Source organism: Lepidochelys kempii, chromosome 7 (genome assembly GCF_965140265.1).
Source record: "Lepidochelys kempii isolate rLepKem1 chromosome 7, rLepKem1.hap2, whole genome shotgun sequence".
NCBI lineage: Eukaryota > Metazoa > Chordata > Testudines > Cheloniidae > Lepidochelys > Lepidochelys kempii.
This window is the reverse complement of record NC_133262.1, coordinates 72,314,140-72,335,511: the sequence shown is the minus strand read 5'-3', so window position 1 is coordinate 72,335,511 and position 21,372 is coordinate 72,314,140. Positions and strand designations below refer to the sequence as shown.

Here is a 21,372-nt window from a genome sequence, read left to right as displayed (position 1 = left end):
ACCCCCCCACACTCCCAATCCCTGCCACAAGCAGTTGAATTAGCTCAATACTATGATTTTCCCCCCACAACAATGGGGAGGCAGAATCATGGTTTACACAGGGCCTTAGACCTGAATGAATACAGAATTCGATTGCTTGACAAAATGTAAGTGGTGCCCCTGTCCCGATCTGACTCTCAATGGAATAAAATCTTAATGATGTATTTAATTGAATCCTTTGATGCGAAGCCCATTGCTGGTAGTGGATGAACTAGCAGCTGCCCTATGCTTAATTGTGATTGCCTACAGTAACTCACGATGAACCAATTTGGCCTGTTAGCCTGTTTCCTTCTGGTATGCAGCTCCACATGTTTCTGCTTAACTTCATTTACTATCAGACCTTTGAGGCTTTCTTCTCCCCCTTGTTCTTTTACTGTCATTTTAACAGAATCATTGGGGCAAGCATTTTTTAAAAAGAGATACTTTCAGTGGATTTATCTTCCTAGCTTCAGTGTTAGGATCTGTTTTCGTAAGGTGCTCAGCACATCCAGGGAGATGCTCAGCACCCCAGCTCTCCTTAAATTCAGGTAGGAGTTAAGGTGCTCAGTTCTTTGTAGAATCAGGGCATTATTCAGCTCTCTTAAGGTGATGATTAATATAGTGGCATTCTTGCATAGACCTGCAACAAGGCAACATCCTGATTCTGTAATATAGCTTGTGGGATAATTTTCTTTTTAGAACAAACAGCCTGATTTCAATGCAAGTGTAAGGAAGTAAATAACTTAGTGGCTGCGTAGCCACATAGGGTATGTCTAAACTGCAGCTGTTGGGTGTGGTTCCCAGTGTGAGTAGACAGACTCAGTACTCTAAAACTAGCAGTTTTAACATTGTGACACAGGTAACCACTTGGACAAGCCACCTGACTCCAAGCTCACTTGACCCCCAGGGTCCAAGCTTGGATGCCAGCCTGAGCTGCAATGTCCATGCTATTTTTAGTGCGTTAGCTTGAGCGGAGCTAGTACACGTCTGTGTGATCACACTGGGAATTGCACCTGACAGCTGCAGTGTAGACATACCTATAGGGAACACAAAACCACTTGCTAGTTTAAATGACTTCTCTTAAGTGACATGAGGCTCCTACTCTATCTGATTATAGCACTGGAATTTATTAATCAGCCTTTTGGAAAATCAGGGCTGTTGTGTGATTTTAAAAAAAGTAATACAATACCATTTATTTAAATATTTTTGGATGTTTTCTACATTTTCAAATATTATTGATTTCAATTACAACATAGAATACAAAGTATACAGTGCTCACTTTATATTTATTTTTGATTACAAATATTTGCACTGTAAAAATGACCAACAAAAGAAATAGTATTTTTAAATTCACCTCAAACAAGTACTGTGGTGCAATCTCTATCCTGAAAGTGCAACTTACAATTGTAGATTTATTTTTATTACATAACTGCACTCCATAACAAAACAATGTAAAACTTTAGAGCCTACAAGTCCACTCAGTCCTACTTCTTGTTAGTCAATCGCTCAAACAATTTTTTTTTACGTTTGCAGGAGATAATGCTGCCCGCTTCTTGTTTACAGTATCCCTGAAAGTGAGAACAGGCATTTGCATGGCATTGTTGTAGCTGGCGTTGCAAGATATTTGTGTCAGATGCGCTAAAGATTCATATGTTTCTTCATGCTTCAACCACCATTCCAGAGGACGTGTGTTCATGCTGATGACGGATTCTGCTCAATAATGATCCAAAGCAGTGCAGACCGACGCGTGTTCATTTTCCTCATCTGAGTCGGATGCTACCAACAGAAGGCTGATTTTCTTTTTTGGTGGTTCAGGTACTGTAGTTTCTCCATCAGAGTGTTGCTCTTTTAAGACTTCTGAAAGCATGCTCCACACCTCATCCCTCTCAGATTTTGGACGGCACTTCAGGTTCTTAAACCTTGGGTGCTATCGCTATCTCTAGAAATCTGATATTGGAACCTTCTTTGTGTTTTGTCAGATCTGCAGTGAAAGTATTCTTAAATCAAACAACATATGCTGAGTCGTCATCTGAGACAAGGATAACACAAAATACGTGGCAGAATGCAGGCAAAATCGTGGAGCAGGAGACCTACAATTCTCCTCCAAGGAGTTCAGTCACAAATTTAATTAATGCATTTTTTTTAACAAGCATCATCAGCATGAAAGCATGTTCTCTGGAATGGTGGTCGAAGCAGAAAGAAGCATATGAATGTTTAGCTGATCTGTGATGCCATGTGAATGCCTGTTCTCACTTTCGGGTGACATTGTAAATAAGAACCGGACAGCACTACCTCCCATAAATGTAAACAAACTTGTTTCTGTTATTGATTGGCTGAACAAGACGTAGGACTGAGCGGACTGCTAGGCTCTAAAGTTTTGCATTGTTGTTATGGAGTGCAGTTACGTAAACAAAAAAAATCTATATCTGTAAGTTGCACTTTCATGATAGAGATTGCCTACAATACTTGTATGAGGTGAACTGAAAAATACTACTACTTTTGTCATTTTTATAGTGCAAATATCTGTAATAAAAAATAAATATAGTGAGCAGTGTACACTTTATTTTTTGTGTTGTAACTGAAATCAACATATTTGAAAATGTAGAAAAACATCCAAAAATATTTAATACATTTTCAATTGGTATTCTATTGTTTAACAGTGCGATTAAAAATGTGATTAATCGCGATTAATATTCTTAATTGCATTTTTTTCATTAATCACATGAGTTAACTGTGATTGATTGACAGCCCTAGTAAAAATGAAATAACATAAATGCTTGTGGTGTTGAACACTAAAGTCTTCCATGATCATAACTGTTTGATTTATGGTAGCCTGCTCTTGCTTTACTGTTAAGCTCATGTTTGCCTGCAGCAGCGGGAAGGATCTGTCAAGTGCTTTTGCTAGAGTGGAATGACTGTATATCTTAATTGCAATTGATTAGGAACAGCTGGACAATATGGAATGAAATTAGAAAGTACTCCCAAAAATCAGGCTAGGTCATAGTATATCAAATGATGGTATTTAAAAAGAAGTGTGGAAAAAAAAATCCCTGTAGAAATTTGTACGGCTTAACATGTAATATTCAGACTGATTTTCAGCAGGGGAAAGAGGCAGAAACATTTTCTAGGCATGGGGGCACAGCTAAGAGTCTGTGTAGCTTTAAATAAATCTTGTCTGTTGTTCACTGATTATGTGACCTGATGTGTTATAATAAATGTGTGTCACTCCCATAATCATTAACAGGAGTTTCCCAAAATTCCCATGCATTGATATTAGAACAAGTCCTTCTACAAGAGATTGAGGAATGAGCCTTATCCAGACATGCCAAACCCTTGAAAAAAATGCAGAAATTGGGCTTGTTTTTGGCTTAATTAGTTTGTGAGTTGCTTGTTGGCTAGTTTTTGGCTTGTAGCTTGTTGCTTCTTTTTTTTATTGGCTCCCGGCAAGGGGGGAGAGAGTCAGGGGTGCACAGCAGGCCCACCACAGTCCCAGGCTGCACGCTGAGGGGATCTAGTATCATAGAGTATTAGTTTCAGAGTAACAGCCGTGTTAGTCTGCATTCGCAAAAAGAAAAGGAGTACTTGTGGCACCTTAGAGACTAACCAATTTATTTGAGCATGAGCTTTTGTGAGCTACAGCTCACTTTATACATACATCCGATGAAGTGAGCTGTAGCTCACAAAAGCTTATGCTCAAATAAATTGGTTAGTCTCTAAGGTGCCACAAGTACTCCTTCTCTTTTCTTTTTATAGAGTATTGGGATTCTTAGGGATTGGCTTGTTTTGGCCTTTTTTTTTTTTTTTTTAAATTGGATTAGCTTGATTTTTGGCTTATTGTGAAAGTTGGGGTGTTTATTTACCATGTGAAAGTTGGCAACTGTGATTGTATCCAGTGTACCCTTGCTTCAACCTGTGATTACTATAAAAATCAAATTAAGTAAAATTTGAGAGATATGCAATTAGTATTTTAGAAGTACTGTATTGCCATAATGAGAACATCAGGGCAGTTGTTCATTATTGTTTTTGCTATCTTGTAGCTTCCTAAGGTGTTAGCAGTAGTGTAGTCAACAGTACTTTCCATAACTGTTTGGTTCACACCAGGACTCAGCCATATCTTTGTGGTGACACTGGGCAACAGAGGCTAGTCAGGGATCTGGAACAAGATACAAAGGGTTGTCCCGTATCCAGCGGCCTCCACGCAGGATCCCCATTATATTAATGTTAAGAGTCCTGTTTCTTCTCTGAGGGGACACTATCCCATTAGCTCTCACTAGTAAACATGCAGATCAGCTAAAAGAGTAGAATTTATAATGAGCCTTTTACTTCCCACCTCAGCACTCCATATTGTTTATAATTAGCAGTAGAAAGGGAGCTGGATACTGCTGCAGGTAAAAGTACAGTCCCTTTCTCTTTCAGCACCTAGGAATGAGGGAGGACAGGGGGTAGAGGGAGGGAACCTGAATCTGCATCAGCATGAAGAGTTGCAGAGAGACTGCCAAGGGTCAGTGCAACATCAAGACGTGATTTTTGTGTCTGTATAATTCTGATGAAGTGGCTCTCCAGCTATGCTTACTCTAGTCAGCATCTACTAGGGAACTTAATTGTCTTCCCCAAAAGCATGCCATATATTAGTTTTATTTTCCCCTGGTGGGTTTCAGGGGTAGGGGAAGGGAGGTAGTATCAAGAGAGCATTCCTGCCTCAGAGCTACCCTTTATCCTGTTTTTAGTGTTGTCTTCAATAATCCCGCCTGTCCCTGCTCTTATGCTATTAATTAATTTCTATATAGATATGAGAGCTGTTTTGCTAAGATGCATTAGAACAGAGGACTACAGAAAGAGTCTGTCTCTAATTTGTTCAGCATCAGCAGCTACACAGCACATAATAGCTATTATCAGTGTAATAGCCCTCCTTACCTTAGTGGTTGTAGAACTGAACATATTGGTGTGATTCACTCAGTTAGTCTTGCTCAGGGAGTTAATGGATTACAGTAATTACTTCAGTCATCTCTGTTTTGATAATGTTCCTTGGTGCACCATTCTAATGCTGATTAATGAAGTTCTGGAGAGCTGTAAAAGGTGGGAATGGCAGTGTAAAGTGAGGAAGAGGATGCAACTGTTCTAAGTCTTAGTCCTTAAAAATACTCAATAGGTGATACTTTGCTGTAAAAAGACAAACCACTGTCATTTGAGTAAGAGGACTAATAGAATTTCACAGCTCGTTGTAATTTGTGAAATGGCTACCTTCTGTGCAATGGTGTCCATCTTTCATGTTGTTTGGAGTGCAGAAATACCAGTCTAGCTTCCATACTTATTACCTAGCAACAAAACTACGGTATTCTATCTGCTAGAGAAGGCATAATGCTATTTTAATAACCGAATATTAACTGTAAAAGATCTTCTAAATTTTTATTCTTTTTACAAATGTTTTTAACAAAAACTGCAGTGATACTGATGCATTTTCACAACTCTCTAATCTCTCCGGTGTCGAAAAACCAACTGTGAATAGCCCGTGAAAGAACACTTATTTTTATGTGAATACTCTACCCTTATGTATGGTGGTACTTCTGTGATTCAGACAGGCGCTATAATGGTGTATAGAAGAGGTAGTTCCATTGAAGTCAGTTGCCAGGACATATTAATTTACCTCTTAAATCTTAGAAACTCTTTGGGAACATATGAAAAAATATAGCCAAATAATCATTTGTATCTACATCTGTTTGTAGCCATCGCCACCATGTACTCCATGATCAAGAAGTTGACAAGAGGACATGTGTTCCCATGAATCACCTCTGGGAACAGCAAGCCCCCTACACTGTGTGCAATAGCTCCCTTTCGGAGTATGGAGTTTTAGGTAAGTCTCGGAAAATGCCTGGGAAGTTTTCTTATGAAGTAAGATGTCTCAAATGAGATCTGGAAATTGATGACTGCTAATTAAAAGCAATTTTGTTTAAATCATAAATTAAAGATGGTTGAACCTGCACCTATTGAAAGGTTCTGTTCCGCTAAGATTTCAGACATTCAGATCTTATCTGAGCCTCTTAACTCTTCCCTTAGATTTCTAGTACTTCCTGCAGCTGGTCAGACTGGAAATGCAACAAAAACAGCTTTTTGTTGTAACTTAGCACTTCTGTTCTAACTTAGTGCTTCTGTTCTAAGTAGTAACGTGCCGGGCAAGGGCATGAAAATGAAATAGTGTGACTGCTAATCAGTTTTTTGTTTTTATTGAACTACCTGAAAAATTTGTTTGTCAAATTTACTCTAGTAATTTTGTTTGTCATTTGTCCTTCCTTGATTAAGGTGGGGTTTTAAAAATTATTATTACAACTAATAGCTGAGAGCTCTTGCTATTGCACTGGTGTGGCAGTGGGTGTAGTAATCCACCATCTGTGCTTTCTCTCTCCCACAACCAATGCAATCATTGCATGCAGATTAGCTGCAGAATAAGGGTAGTGATTGGTTGTGTTACTTCTGATATCACTGGGGTCTAGGTCTCTTGGTATGGCATGCATTCCTTGCTGTGGCTGTACACCTCATGGGTGTAATTGGTACAGTCAGAATGGCTGAAAATTTATAAACTGGATGGTAACGGACTTTGAAATCCAGTGATTTATTGAACTGGGTCATATTCTAAACAAAAAGAGCTCTCAACTATGCTTGTAGCTATTTCCATCACTAACAGACGTTCTAGGTTTTAGAGAGACAGATAGTGACAATCCTGGAATCTTATTATGTAGACCAGAGGTGGGCAAACTTCAGCCTAAGGGCCGCATCCGGCTCACCAGACGTTTTAATCTGGCCCTCGAGCTCCTGCCGGAGAGTGGGTCGGGGGCTTGCCCCGCTCCGCGCGGCTCATAGAAACAACAGCATTTCCTACCTCCGGCCCCTACACATAGGGGCAGCCAGGGGACTCCACACCCTGCCCCCGCCCCAAACGCGGCCCCTGCAGCTCCCACTGGCCAGGAACTGCAGCCAATGGAAGCTACAGGGGCGGCTTCTGTGGACGGGGCAGCCCGCAGACCTGTTTGGCTGTGCTTCCGCATAGGAGCCGGAGTGGGGATAAGCCACTGCTTCTGGGAGCTGCTTGAAGTAAGCACCGCACAGAGCCTGCACCCCTGACCCCCTGCCCCAGCCCTGATCCCCCTTCTGCCCTCCAAACACCTCAGTCCCATCCCGGAGTACCGTCCTGTACCCCAGCCCCCTCCCAGAGCCCACACCCCTAGCCGGAGCCCACTCCTGTATCCCAACCCCCAAAAAGTTTGCCTACCCCGATATAGACCCTAATCCAAATTTTGCCCTTCTGTGATGGATCACGATTTGGTCCATTGTGTCATTTTTTAAAAAAATGACACAAATATGTAAAATGGACTGGAAAAGTTTTGTTGGGTTTTTTAATGTTGAGACTGATGACGACCATGCCTACAATATCATGCATGCAGGTCTGCTCAAACTGTAGCATCATTACACACCTGCTGTAAAAATGCTTTCTTCCACTTCTTCTTCACCACTGTTCCTGTCAGCTGCTTAAAACCTAATTGTGCATGGTGTGAGGGGAGGAAAAAAGCAGGTGCAAATTCAGAAATCCTACCAGAGAATAGTTGACACTGATCACTAAAGGAGCATAGAGCTGAAACACCCCAGGCATCTATCTTCTACAATTTTCTGTTAAAGACTAATGGTAATGGTGAAGTCATTATATTTAAAATCTATTTTAGGAGAAGGCTGTTGGGCAACATATGCAGAAATTCATCAGCAAAGATTATGGGGAAAAGAATTGTGAAGCTGTCAGAGTCCAAACTGAAATTAAAATGGTTCAGAATATTCCATCTTCTCATGTATTAGCACTTTGAAAATACACCATCTCTACATCATAAAGCAGTGGGGTTCTTTTGAGGGTATACACTTGCTAAAGAGGGATTTTAGCTATATAATGTGGCTTTGCAAATTTATTAACAACTTGATGAGAGGCGGTGCTATGAGTAAAATCATGGATGCCTGGGAATATAGATATAAAAACCTGTTCCAACCTTGTGTATTGAGTGCTATTCCAAATTTACTACATAAATTGAGATCACAAATCTTTGTTAAAAATTGCATTAATCATAGTGAATCAAATGATACTGCGGCACTGGCCAGACATTTCACCTTCAGCTGGGGGTGAATGGATGACCTCACTCAGACAAGCTGTAGGTGGCAAGAGGATGATATGTGAAGCACAAAATAAAATTGATACATTTAATAATATATCAAGAAGCTTTATTGGCTCTGTGGATAAATAATGAAGAACTATTACATATCTATTTCACAATTCAAATGAAAGCAAAAGGGAAAAAATGAAGGGTTAATAGATAGCAGTGGCTTATAATAAGATTATCATCTGTTACGTGGATATTTGGCTGTATAAACATCTTGAGGATTGTATTTTAATGTGTGTTTGTCATTTGGGTCTACAGTGTTAAAATTCAGATAGAACAAGGCAGCGTGGTTAGAGCACAGGCCTCGGAGCTGGGGGTTCCTGGGCTCTTCTGTGTTCTTCCCCTGACTTGGTGTGTGAGCAGTGATGGGACACTTCAGTGTTGTATGCCTCAGTTTGTCTCTCTGTAAAAATGGGTATATTGATACTTACTTGAGATGGACATGAGGGCAGAATTTCATATGGGATAAGATTTTTTTTTTTTTTTTTTGCAATCCTCTCCTATATTTTTGCTCTAATTTTTTTTTTTTTAATCCTGTACGTTTTTAAATGGTGCACTAATTCAAGTTCTGTAACTAGGGAAGTGGTTTTGTTTGTTTGTTTTAAATAAATTCACAAATACTTAGCCAATGTCTGCTTTTGAAAAAAGTGAATACTGAAGCAATATTTTTTTAAATTAGCATGGCGTCTTCTCTCATCTAGATGGAGACACTCCGGCAGATCAAGGTACAGCCTTGTATAATATGACCTGTCAAATCTGATGTTTCCAGGGTGTGACAGTGGCAAGGAAACAATAATGGGACTCTTTTTATACATTTTAGAAGGGCAGTAAAAAAATTTGTTTTGCAATTCCTCTGAAATGTGTGTGGATGAAGGGTACTACATGAGCACAAATTAATATTACTAATATTGATATTTTAAAATAACATAATTTTAAAAAGCCATAGTTATGGCAGTCTCCAATAATGAAGGAAACAAAACGGGCAGAGCAATTTACAGTGGGTGAGTGTGACAAACCAGATTTTTGTAATTAGAAATTTTTTATTAGAAATTCCATCTTGTATGTGAGTGGGTTAAAATTTTAATATAATAAAGTCCTTTCCCTCTTTCTTTAGCTGTAATGACTTTAATTAATTTTGTTAACATTTACCATATATCATGGCGCTTGGAAATGTTTACTTTTGCAAATATGTATTTATAGAGAGAAATAGTTTTCAGATGAGAGAGCTCCAGATGAATGTTTACCTCTTTTATTAAGAACTTTGATCAAACATAACTTCTTTATCATTCTAATCCATTTTGCCAGTAACATTTTTAAGGAAAGATTTTTTTTTTTTTGAATGGATAGTTTATTAATGTAATGTCATAGCTTCTAAGTGTTCAGAAAGCTTTGTGCACAAGGAATAGATTCTTCCTCAGGAGAGAAATCAACACCTTGTTCCAGTTCAAGTTGTATAGAGCTAGAAATAGGAACTGTTCAGTGTTATCTTATGTGTTTTTGAAACTTTAAAGAGTCTGTTTTAAAGGTTAATATTCAAACAAAACTGTTTTGTAAAATCACTCCTGTAAAAACAAAAGAAAAAAACCATTAATAGCCAAAGACAATATATGAGACAGAAACCCAACGATTGCACAGACACAGGATTAATTATTCTAGTCCATATACAATTATTTACTCACTTTACAAGTTGCAGTAGGACTGCAGATATTAAAGCAGATATATTGTATCTTGCTCATCATCCTGGTATTTGTGCCTCTAAATCAAGGCCTTGCCTACGTGGGATAGTTGCCTCAATTTAACTTAAATCTCTGTGTTAAACTGATACAAATCCCTATGTGGAAACTCTTATTTTGGTTTAACTTACGCAGGATGCTGGTTGGGTGTCAGTTATTTCTGCAGTATTTGTTTGATTATTAGAGAGTGGTGGGAAAGAGGGCTTTCTATGCAGAGTAGTTAGTGACTTCTGCTTTCTGGGCTATCCTCTTCTGAATACAAGGGGGGGGGGGGAAATGCAAACTTTCCCAGTCTGAGGATTTGCTGCTTCAAGAGAGGAAGATGGAAGGAGGAGCAGAGTTTTTGTTCTAGGGTGACCATATTTCCCAAAGGGAAAATGGGACACTGTGTGGGGATAGCCTGAGGCCCCTCCCTCTCCCCGAGTGGGGGACTGACCCAAGTCACTCACCGGAGTGCCATCCCCGCTCCTCTTGCGAGGCAAGGGGGTGCTGCTTATCTGAGCCGCCCTCCCCTCCTCCTCCCCCCCCCCCCCCAGACTGGGAGTTGCTGCTCGCCTGAGCCCTGCCTGCCCCCACCCTCCTCACGCAAGGCTGGCATCACTACTCATCCCAGCCACACCCATGTTCCTCAATGTTTTGATCAAAGTGGGCCTTTGGCAAGAGCAAATGGGACAAAGGCCCACTTTTGCCAAAAAAGTCAGGACGGCCAGGACAGGGCTTAAAAAAAAAGACTGTTCCAGCCAAAACGGGAAGTGTGGTCACCCTATTTTGTTCTCCCATTACCGCTACTGCATGCACAACCACTGTTCGACAAGAAGCTTTGGAGTGGTTGTCCTGGAAGTCTCTAATATTGCAGTGTGGCTATGAAGGAAAAAGGAGTTATTGTGGATTTAATTTGTGTCTGTGTAAACATGCAAGAACTCAAATCGTTTTGGGAATTTCCTTAGTTTCTGTGGATTAGAGGTCATTAAGTAAGAATGGATTGAATAGCCTGCATGACAATACCACAAATTGTTTCCCTGGCAGGTGAAGAAGCAGAGAGCTGGCACCTGTTCAGAGCTGTGAGGTCTGCGCCAAGTTATTGCTTTCCCTGTTAGGAGCACCTGGGGTATAATAGCTCCACTAAAATGATATTCTGACAAGGCTGATTTGCCTTAGTGATAAAACCAGAACAGGCTAGTTACTTTGCATTTTAAAAAGCTATTTGTTTTCAGATGCAAAGTGAGAGGGATGTGTACATTTAAGGGTTGTATTCGGAGCACTTCTTCTACTGTTTTAGATTTTGTTTGTTACAGTGCAGCCTAGTGGATAGGGCATTAGACTGTGATGTGGCAGGTGTGGGTTCAATTCCTGGCTCTCACTATTCTGCTGCTTGATCTTAAGCAAAGAACTTCCCTCTCTGTGCCTCATGTACCCATCTGTACATTAATTGAGATAATAATACTAAACTTTTTAAAGTACGTTGAGATCTAAAGATGAAAAGCACATATAAGAGCTAGGCATTACCATTCTATTAACCTGGGTGTATTGTTTTAGTTATAGCTGGATTATTGCAATTCAATTAGTCTCATAAAGATAGTATTTTAGCTGCAGGTTATTCAGTTTCAGCAATAGGGAAGTCTGGAAGCATAACTGAGTTGCTCTGGGAAGGTATTAAGCTAGGGTTGCCAACTTTGTAATCACACAAACCGAACACCCCTGCCCTCCCCTTCTCTGAGGCCCCGCCCCTGCCCGCTCCATCCCCTCTCCCTCCAACACTCACTGTACCCCATCCTCACTCACTTTCGCTGGGGTGGGGGTGAGGGCTCTGGCTGGGGGTGCAGTCTCGGGTGAGGCCGGGGATGAAGGATTTGGGGTGTGGGAGAGGGCTCCAGGCTGGGGCAGAGGATTAGGGTGTGTGGGGGGAATATGGGCTCTGAGCTGTGGGGACAGGCTCTGGGTATGGCCAGAAATGAGAGGTTCAGGGTGCGGGAGAGGGCTCTGGGCTGGGACAGGGGGTTGAGGTGTGGGGGTGATGGCTCCAGCTGGAGGTGCGGGCTCTGAGGTGGGGCTGGGGATGAGAGGTTTACGGTGCAGGAGGGGGCTGCGGCCAAGGGGTTTGGAGGTGGTGAGGGCTCTGGCTAGGGGTTTGGGCTCTGGGGTGGGTCTGGGGATGAGGGATTTGGGGCGCAGGAAGCGGCTCTGGGCTGGGGCAGGGGGTTGGGATGTGAGGGGGGTTGCGGGGTTTAGGCTCCAGAAGGGATTCTGGGCTGGGGCAGAGGGTTGTGGTGGGGGATCCTGGCAGTGCTTACCACAGCTCCCAGGAAGTGACCACCAGGTCCCTGCAGCCCCTAGGTGCATCAGTGAGGCTCCGTGTGCTGTGGCTGCCCTCGCACCAGCAGGAAGCTTGTCTAAGCCCCGGGCTCCTGCTGCACCACCAACCGGACTTTTAACAGCCCCTTTTCAACCAGGCATTCTGATTGAAACAGGACGCCTGGCAACCCTTTATTGAGCAGAAGGCCAGAATATAGTTTATCTAGACATGTTAATAGAGGAAGAGAGCAGACATAATTTACAGGCCCCTTATACACACTCAGCCTACTAATACATATTCATTTGTTACTTTAAATGTGTTTTTTTTGCGTATACTTCCATCTTTCTTCATTCTCTTGAACCTCCACAGGCCTCTTATTGATGATATTCTCCTTATGGGAGTATGGTTCTCTCTGTTGAGCTCTGGCTGGATACTGGCTTCATGATTCTAAGACTTTCCCAGAGTCTCAGGTGCCTCAGAGTCATAGAATCATAGAAACTTAGGGCTGGAAGAGACCTTCAGAGGTCATGTAATCCAGCCCACTTCACTGAGGCAGGACCAAGCATACTTAGATCATCCCTGAAAGATGTTTATCTAACCTGTTCTTTAAAACCTGCAATGACAAGGATTCCACAACCTCCCTTTGAAGCCTATTCCATTGCTTAGTTATCCTTATAGTTTGAAAGTTTTTCCTAATATATAACCTAAATCTCCCTTGCTTCAGATAAAGCCAATTACTTCTTGTCCTACCTTCAGTGGACATGGAGAGCACTCACTGACTGTCCTCTTTTTAGAACAGCCCTTAACATATTTGAAGATTTATCATATTCCTTCTCATTCTTCTTTTCTGAAGACTAAACCTGCCCAGTGTTTTTAACCTTTCCTCTTTGGTCAGGTTTTCTAAACCTTTTTGTTGCTCTCCTATGGACTCTTTCCAATTTGTCCACATCTTTCCTAAACAGTGGAGCCCAGAATTGGACACACTACTCCTGTTGAGGCTTCATCAGTGCTGAGTAGATTGTATTGCCTTATGCTGGGAAAAGACAGAACTCCCAGACACATGAGATTTGAAGACAACATATAGACCACTAGAGACTCCTGGACCTTCTTAGGCCTGGAGATGGAATTCAGTATGATTTTATGGTTGACGGGGAAAGGTGAGGAAGAATATTAATCTATTGATTTTAAACTTTTTTGGAAGTCTTAAAGGTTTGAATTAATTTTGTCATTTGGATTAAGGCTGATGCTTAGGGCTTTCTGAACCATTTTGTTCCTAGTGAACAATTATAAAATCCTTTACAGCATAGTAGTCTGAAAGTCCACAGTACCTTTCATTGTGAATGATCCCTATGTTTATGTAGAGAGAGCTGCATATCTGTGGTGAGATCATTATCTCTGTGTTGGAATATGGCACTGCACCATTTTTTTAGTAGATGAAGAGATAGCCAATATCATTATCCAACTAAAACTGCAGCAGGAAATTAGGTATACAATGTAAAAACTGAGGGCCAGGTTCTTACAAGACCATATAGTGGGACTGTTGGAGGGCATAATGGGGCTTCCCCTACCTCTTGAGCATCAGTATTTCCATGGTTCAGAAACCAAATAGATGTTGTTGATCTCACTGGCTCTTCTGGGCTGTATTCAAGTTAGTGATTTAAAAGAGAGCTTGTGTATCCCAGTACCAGTCCCCAGTGTATTTCTTTAAATCTAGCAGCAAGTCTTTCCTTATGGTTTTCCGCTTACTGACATCAGACTAATAAGTCATGTGTGGCCATCTCAAAAACACTTGCTAGATTATTTTAATTTTCATGCCTTAGGACACTTGAAAATCATACGAATTAAGCTGCAGCCTTACTTTTGTTTCTTGAAAGATGCAAGTTCTTGGGACAAGTCACGCAAACTGCTGTGGGGGAAAACACAGAATGGGTTGTGCAGGTTGACACTTTGCTTAACACCACCCTATCCCTGCTATAATGACAAAAGAATGATCGAGAGAGCACATGGAACAGGAACAGAACTAATAACTTGCACTTATACCTTGCCTTTCATCTAAGGATCTCAAAGCACTTCGCAAACCTGAAATGAATAAGCCTCACCCAATGCCCTTGTGAGCCTGGTAAAGGATACATATGTGTTGGGATCATCTGAGCCTCCCCTTAAACACAGCCACTTCTGGGGTACAGTATAACAGTGTTTAGTGGTGCACAGCTACATTAAATAACAGTTTAGGACAGGAAGAAAGGAAGAGTACCATATTCATTTGAAATTTCAAGATAATATTGGTATACAGAACTTAATTACCTGGGTCAAAATTTTGGTCAGGAGACAGGGTTAAGCTCCCTATGCTTATTAAAAGTTGATGACCACAAGGGTCAGGACTTCAGTTTTATGTCTCTTCTGAAAGTTAGACTACCCCTGTCCTAGTAGAGCACAGCATATGTGCAAATAAGCCTTGAACAAATTAGCCATATTGCATATGTTCTCAACCATGTCACCCAATCAGCAGAAATAGTCTCTTAATGTTTGTTTAAAATTAGAATGGGATTCAAACCTATCTGGGGAAATCTGTTTTGTAAATACCTTTGGGAACTTGCAGTGAAGAAGTTATACAGGCTTTACGCTCTTTGAATGTTCTTAGAGACAGCAAGACCACACAGAAAAGGAGGGCTGAGGTTTAAAATGTCTTTTGGAAGATAGCATTGTTGGGGGTGAGGATGGGCAGCTAGGCCCATCCAAGGAGATTGAATTGAAGGGAAAAGGCCAGTCCTTCTGAGCCTTTAGCCTTCTTTTGGCAAGAAGAGAACAAGGAGCATCTGTTGGAGTCATGGATGGGCCGTTCACAGAGTTCAGCACCACAGGGACATAGTGGTTCATCAGCTTTCTTTCATCAAGTTGGGTCCAAACATCTGGAATAGAATTTCCATAGGAAATGTGCATAAAAAGTCACTTTCCAAAAGTGGATACAAACAATATAGATCCATGTATAAAAGGATTCGTTTTTAGGATCTCACTCCCGCCCCCCCGCATCCCATTGACATAGTCAAGTTGTCCTACACATTCATCAGCCTTCCAGGAGAGTGTATATACTGCTCATCCCAGGTAGGAGGACAGACTTGCGGATTGCAGCAGTGACCATTAAAAGTTTAGACATAAATATCTTTGGTTTATGCATTTCTAACTAACTTTCAAAAAATCAGGTGATATATGGCAAGAGGATGTTCTTGTGGTTAAAGCACTACGCTGGGACTCAGGTAATCTAGGTTCAAAACCCAACTCAGCATAAATGTCCTGTGTGATCTTGGGCAAATCTCATCATCTTTTCCCCGTATGATCTCAGTTCTCAATCTGCAAAGTGGAGAGTCCCCCACTCCCATCCTTTGTCTGTTTTGTCAATTTAGATTGTAAACTCTTTCACAAAAGAATTGTCTCTTAGTATGTGTATGTACAGTGCCTAGCACAATAATGTCTCTTAGTATGTGTATGTACAGCGCCTAGCACAATAGGCCCTCAAACTTGGTTTGGGCCTCTAGGTGCTTCTGTAATATCATTAATGTATTCTTGCAGTCCCTTGGTTTCTGTAAGACTTTATGATCTAAAAAAGAGAAGTAGGAAATTGATGCAGAGTAATGTAAATGGTAAGATGAAAAAAACAGAATAAAAGCTAAACAGAAGGGAAAGGGTTTGTTTCAGTGGAGGTTAATCCTGTATTGTTCCTACAGGGCCAAGTTCATAGCCATGTGCTGATGTCTTTAAAAATTAAATAGTCCTATATTATAAGTGCAACATGCGCCTCTCATTTGATTCTTAATTGTAGTGTTTTCAGTTTCATTTTATTTTAAATCCTAATCTAGTTCTTGACACAGAAGAGTATCAGAGACTCAACATTTTAGTGCTGCTAAAACCCCCTTTCCTCCCTGCAGTGGTGTAGGTATGCTTTGCCTGATTTCTATATCACAGCACTCTGTGAAGCAATCTGCATATCCAATAAATTCCTATAGGAGAGATGATCCTGGAGGACCTCCAGTCACCATGGTGTAAATCACAAATGACAAGTACATGAAGCCTATCACTGAGCACTTGCTGATGGGTTTTGAAGCAGTAGCCTACTGTGTGCAGAGAATATCAAGATGCCAAGTTGGTCTCCATCAGTCAGCATGAGTTTCAGAGTTCCTAAAACTTTTCTAATTAAAGGTATAAGAAGTTTGATCATAGCCAGAAATCGTGATTGCAGAGGTTTCTTTGTATGTTTATTTCATGTCTTCCCTATAGGTCTCTCACTTTCTTGGCTAATATTGCTTGTTAAAGAAAAATTGCTCCTGGATTTTACCCATGTGCAGAGTTTTTAGGGGAAGATTTTTCAGAGGCCAAAGGGCAGTTAGGCGTCTAGTGCCCATTGACTATCAACAGGAGTTAGGCATCTAACTGCCTTTTGTGCCTTTGAAAATCTAACCCATAAATGTAAAGTTATACCAGTTCAATCACTTACTCTTGTCCAATATTTTAGATCAACTGTAAGTATAGAGGGGCCTAAACTAACACACCAGTTTTAGACACACACACAGCCTCCAAATGTGAGTTGGTTTGGCTCTGCAACTTTGTTTTTTTTAAATGGGATTGTGCACTAATAACATGGTAGAAGCTGGTGGTAGTGGTGAAGACCCAGATTTGGGAATGAATTTAGGTTTTCTGTAACTTCAGGTGTGCTAGCTTTCTGCTGGGCACATGCAGGCTACATTGTAGAATAACCTTTGTGTTGGTCTCCGTGTAACATGCAGCAAACTTAGGAAAAGACAAAAGGGGATGAAATGAGGCAAAAAAAAAAAGGGGGGGGTGAGGTGGGGTTTTTTTATTGATAAACAAACAAAGTGGGGATCAATATAGACAGATCTCACAGGAAAAAGACGCACTCTCACTTTTCAAATCTCACTATGTAATTAGGTATGCAGTGGAATTGTGTAGCTGTGTTGGTTCCAGGATATTAAAGAGACAAGGTGGGTGAGGTAGTATCTTTTATTGGGCTAACTTCTGTTGGTGAAAGAGACAAGCTTTTGAGCTACACAGAATTTTTCCTTTGGTCAGTGACCTGAACTCTGAGGGGCTCGAAAGCTTCTCTCTCTCTCCAACAGAAGTTGGTCCAATAAAAGATATTACCTCACCCACCTTGTCTCTGAGGGTAATTAGGTTGCAGAGAGAGAGTGTGTCTGTACAAGGAACAGAAGTCAGACCAAGTTGTCATGTTTTCAGTTGGTTTCTTCTCAGGTCTTTGTTTCTGAGCAATGGTAAGTGTACGTATCCAGAGAATTTTCTAATAAAATCCGTGGACAGTAGAGACTGACTATACCAATTTGCTGCTCTATTTGGTATGTGTTGGATGGGATGGCTCTCTCATCTTACAGTACCATTATTTAAGATAAATGCTTAGAGTCTGCATGACTTCAGCATAAGCAAACAACTCTTACCGATGTCCTCTCTAAACATAGTGAACCATAGTCTCTGTCAGTCATAGCCCTGTGAATCCATAGTAGCCCCACTGGAGTGACCCAGCTTTGCAGTGGTGAAACAGAGGGTAGAATTTAACTTCTTGGTTTTAATTGTTTCATTCTGTAAGTGTTCGGTATTTTAAGATGCAGTTGGTTTCCATGGTTGGCTGCCAGTGAGCAAGTGCTACACAAGTACAGTTAAATGTGAAATCGTTGAAAGTAACTTGGAGTCAAGTTGTACCTGGCCTGTCTGCAGGTGTGAACGGGAGCAGAGGGCACCCAGAGCCTTGAACCTTTGCATGGGACCCAGCCATTAATCTAGTGCTTGCACTCCTGAGGCTAGCACTGCCTGTGATACTGGTCTGCCTAAAGATAACAGGGATACAGAGTTGCCATTGGCTTCCTACCCCTTTACACATGGAGGAGAGCTGGATCTACCCAGGCTAGAGCACATACTGCCCCCATTAAAGGATGCAGCAAAAGAGTCTCGGGCCCACGCTTTCTGGGGTCTCTGAAGAAGCTGTGGTACAGTGCCTCCAGCAGCTCCCTCTGGGGCATTGCAGCTTCACGCCCTCTGTACTGTGGAACTGTGCTTTAAAAGTGCAATTTTACCCTTTGACTAAGCAGAGTGGTCTGTCCGTCATATCCACTGTCTTCACCTTGTATTGCAATTTAGCCTATGTGGCGTCATTCTTCATTGCTGTAGGAATATTTATGCTCTCACTAGTTTTATGACCTATGTAAGTGGGAGCATTGGAATTTTGGAGGAGTGGATTTTCACAAATAAGCCATTAACTGTGGGACATAAGTAGGGGAAAATATCTTGAAGTTAAGATAGGTCATTACAAGGAGATTATTATTACATGCCTTGTATTTAACTGTATTTTCACGAGCTCTGACTCTGCTTGAAATCTTGCATTTTAAAGCTGCACAATAAAGCCCTGTAGCAGATGTAAATACTCTAGCAGTTTGCAATTAATGCGTCTTAGCACAGCTGCTGAGTGTGAATTACAGTAGCTGGTTTGTATTCTAATAACTTTTTGTTTGTTTTTTGTCTTTGCCAGTCATTAATCACCCCAGTCCCTGCAGTAGAATTGGGGCTTTACAGCACTGCCACAGATCTCTTCCAACAAGAGCAGGCATTTGTTCTGCATCTAAGCGATGACCACATAGCCTGTTGCGAGCATACTTTTGGGTCTGGAACATGACAGGTTTTAGGAAAAGGCAACAAGCATTCTGGCCTGTTACATTGCACAGTGTGTAAAATGTAATTTATACTGAAAATCAGATTGCTGTCAGTTTGTGTGCTTCCCACTGCACTTAACCATGATCTTTCTGAATACCTGGGTAAAACTCAGCCCTTGGGTCTGTATTCAGAATCTATGTTTACATTTGTTTGAATATAGAGAGGCAGGGTTGTCTAGTGGGTATAGCATGAAACTAGGGAAACCTTGGCTCTAGTCCCAGTTACTGTTACTGACTTGCTGACCTGATGGCAAAGTCATGTGGCCTTTGTGCAACTCAGTGTTCCCCGCCTACCTTGGACTTCAGTACAGCAGAGGGAACAGTGATTGGAAGTGCCCCAGATCAGGTGCATCTGGGATGAGATGTCGAAAAAGAGGGAAAGCGGAGACTTTGCAGCATGCTCCCTCCCTTTCTTATCCCAGTCCCATGGACCCTGTGGAGTTCTGGCTGTGCTGGTTGGGAGGAGTGAGGGAGAGAACTGCTCTCTCCTGCTTATCCTCCTGGAAACCTGCAGCGATTCTCCTGGTTGCATTAGCTTAAGCAGAGATACCCTCTCTGCAGTAGAAGTGCTCCCCATGCCTGCTTCCCTCAACACAGTATTGGGACAGATGTCAGTGAAGAATGCAGAGGGACATGACTCATGAGGGAAGTTTTAGCCCCTTATCTCTGAGGGAGCACTTTAGCTGCATTGCCTCCAATAACTTATCTGAAACCTTTTATTTTCTTTGCTCAGTTTTGCACACCTAAGGAATGATCCACGGATTTGCAGAGCCCGTTGCCTTTGTAGTAATAATCACATCTTTAGAATCTCTTGAAATGTTCTGAAAATTTAGACATTAGCTTAAAGTTACACAGGACAAAAACATGTAGAATTCTGTAACTAAGAAAAGGAAACGAGGAATGACTGATAACAGCCAAATGCTTATTTATTGAATAAGCATTTCCAAAGTGCCATTCACCACATTTTCCAGTCACCATTTGGTAAATAAAATGTATATTAAATGATCCAATTTACGCACGTAAAAGACCAGCCACAGCAAATGATTCCAACCAGCACCTGTATAAATGTATAGGCACATTCATAGCATTGTGCAGGCTTGTGTAATGCAGAAGGTAGACAAATAGTTTAACTGAACCCTAAATATTAACTCTAAATATATTTATAGTTACTTTTATTAAAAGGGTGGCATCTATCTAGATGTGTGTATAAAAAAGTTTACTGCCAGGAGAAAAAAATAGTGTTAATACCTTAACTTTTTCATGGAACCAGAAGTTTCCACATGATGTCATTGACTGGGACTACTAATGTAAGGAAGAGTTTGTAGGATTGGACCCTATATGTGTAAACAAATGTCTGCTAATCCTAGCAGAAGTGGTACTATTGAAAACACTGTTGCACTTCATGAGTATACATTTTGATGCATATTCTGCTCTCTTTTGTTTAATTAGTCACAATAGAAGGGTGCTGTCTTAGTTTATGGAAAACAGAATATAATTCTAATCAGGATCTTTTACTTTTTCTTTCTACCTGTTTGTTTTTAGGTTTTGAACTTGGCTTTGCTATGGCAAGTCCCAATGCTCTGGTGTGCTGGGAAGCGCAGTTTGGCGACTTCCACAACACTGCGCAGTGCATAATAGACCAGTTTATCAGCCCAGGACAGGCTAAGTGGGTTCGACACAATGGGATTGTGCTGCTTTTGCCACATGGAATGGAAGGAATGGTAAGGCTTTCACTGATTGGAACAATAAAGGTGCTTTGGCATAAAGTAGTAGAACAGAAAATACAGAACCTTTAATTGTTCCTTTTTTGCAGTGTACAAATGCAGTTTCAGGATCTTATAACTTTTAAGAAAAGAAAAGAGTATATTGCTGACATACATGTTAGACTGTTCCTCTATCTCAAAAATAAATGTGCTTGCAGTGACCAGTCTTAGCAATTAGCCAGCAATGAGAACAAAAGGAAAATAGCACTGATATATTTCTGAACATTCTGTCTCCTCTCCTTGTGCCCTCCTCCGAATGGGTTATTTTGCAGTGGTGTCTGCCATTGTTCCCCTACTATTTGAGACTTACTTGGTCAGTACAATGTGTGTCAATGCAAAAAATATATTTTTCTTCATTAGAGCTTTGTGGTTTTGAAAAATTATAACTTTAAATGTAAAGTTCCTAGAAAGAGCAAAGTATAAAGGAGGCAGCTTGGGATTCTCAGGTACAGTTAAAATTTCAATAGGTTTTTACTTTATTTTATTTTGTTCCACTTTATTTTATGATGACATGAAACAAACCTCAGATTCTCAGATACATGTGTTCTACCTATATAAACTTTACTTTTAAGTTAGAACATTGTTTCAAGGGGTTTTTATGGAGCTTCCAAACAAATACGTTCTTTTAAAAATGATGATGATTTG

At 41.0% G+C, this 21,372-nt stretch overlaps 1 protein-coding gene across 4 annotated transcripts in view; it reads left to right on the top strand.

The window, feature by feature from the left end:
- OGDHL (oxoglutarate dehydrogenase L) overlaps nucleotides 1-21,372 on the top strand; it is a 109,577-nt gene that overhangs the window by 70,978 nt on the left and 17,227 nt on the right. For all 4 annotated transcript variants that reach the window (XM_073353298.1, XM_073353299.1, XM_073353297.1 and 1 more), the window contains 2 exons: nucleotides 5,742-5,869; nucleotides 20,507-20,685. In XM_073353298.1, the coding sequence (XP_073209399.1) occupies nucleotides 5,742-5,869; nucleotides 20,507-20,685 (307 nt within the window). The remainder of the gene's footprint in view (nucleotides 1-5,741; nucleotides 5,870-20,506; nucleotides 20,686-21,372) is intronic.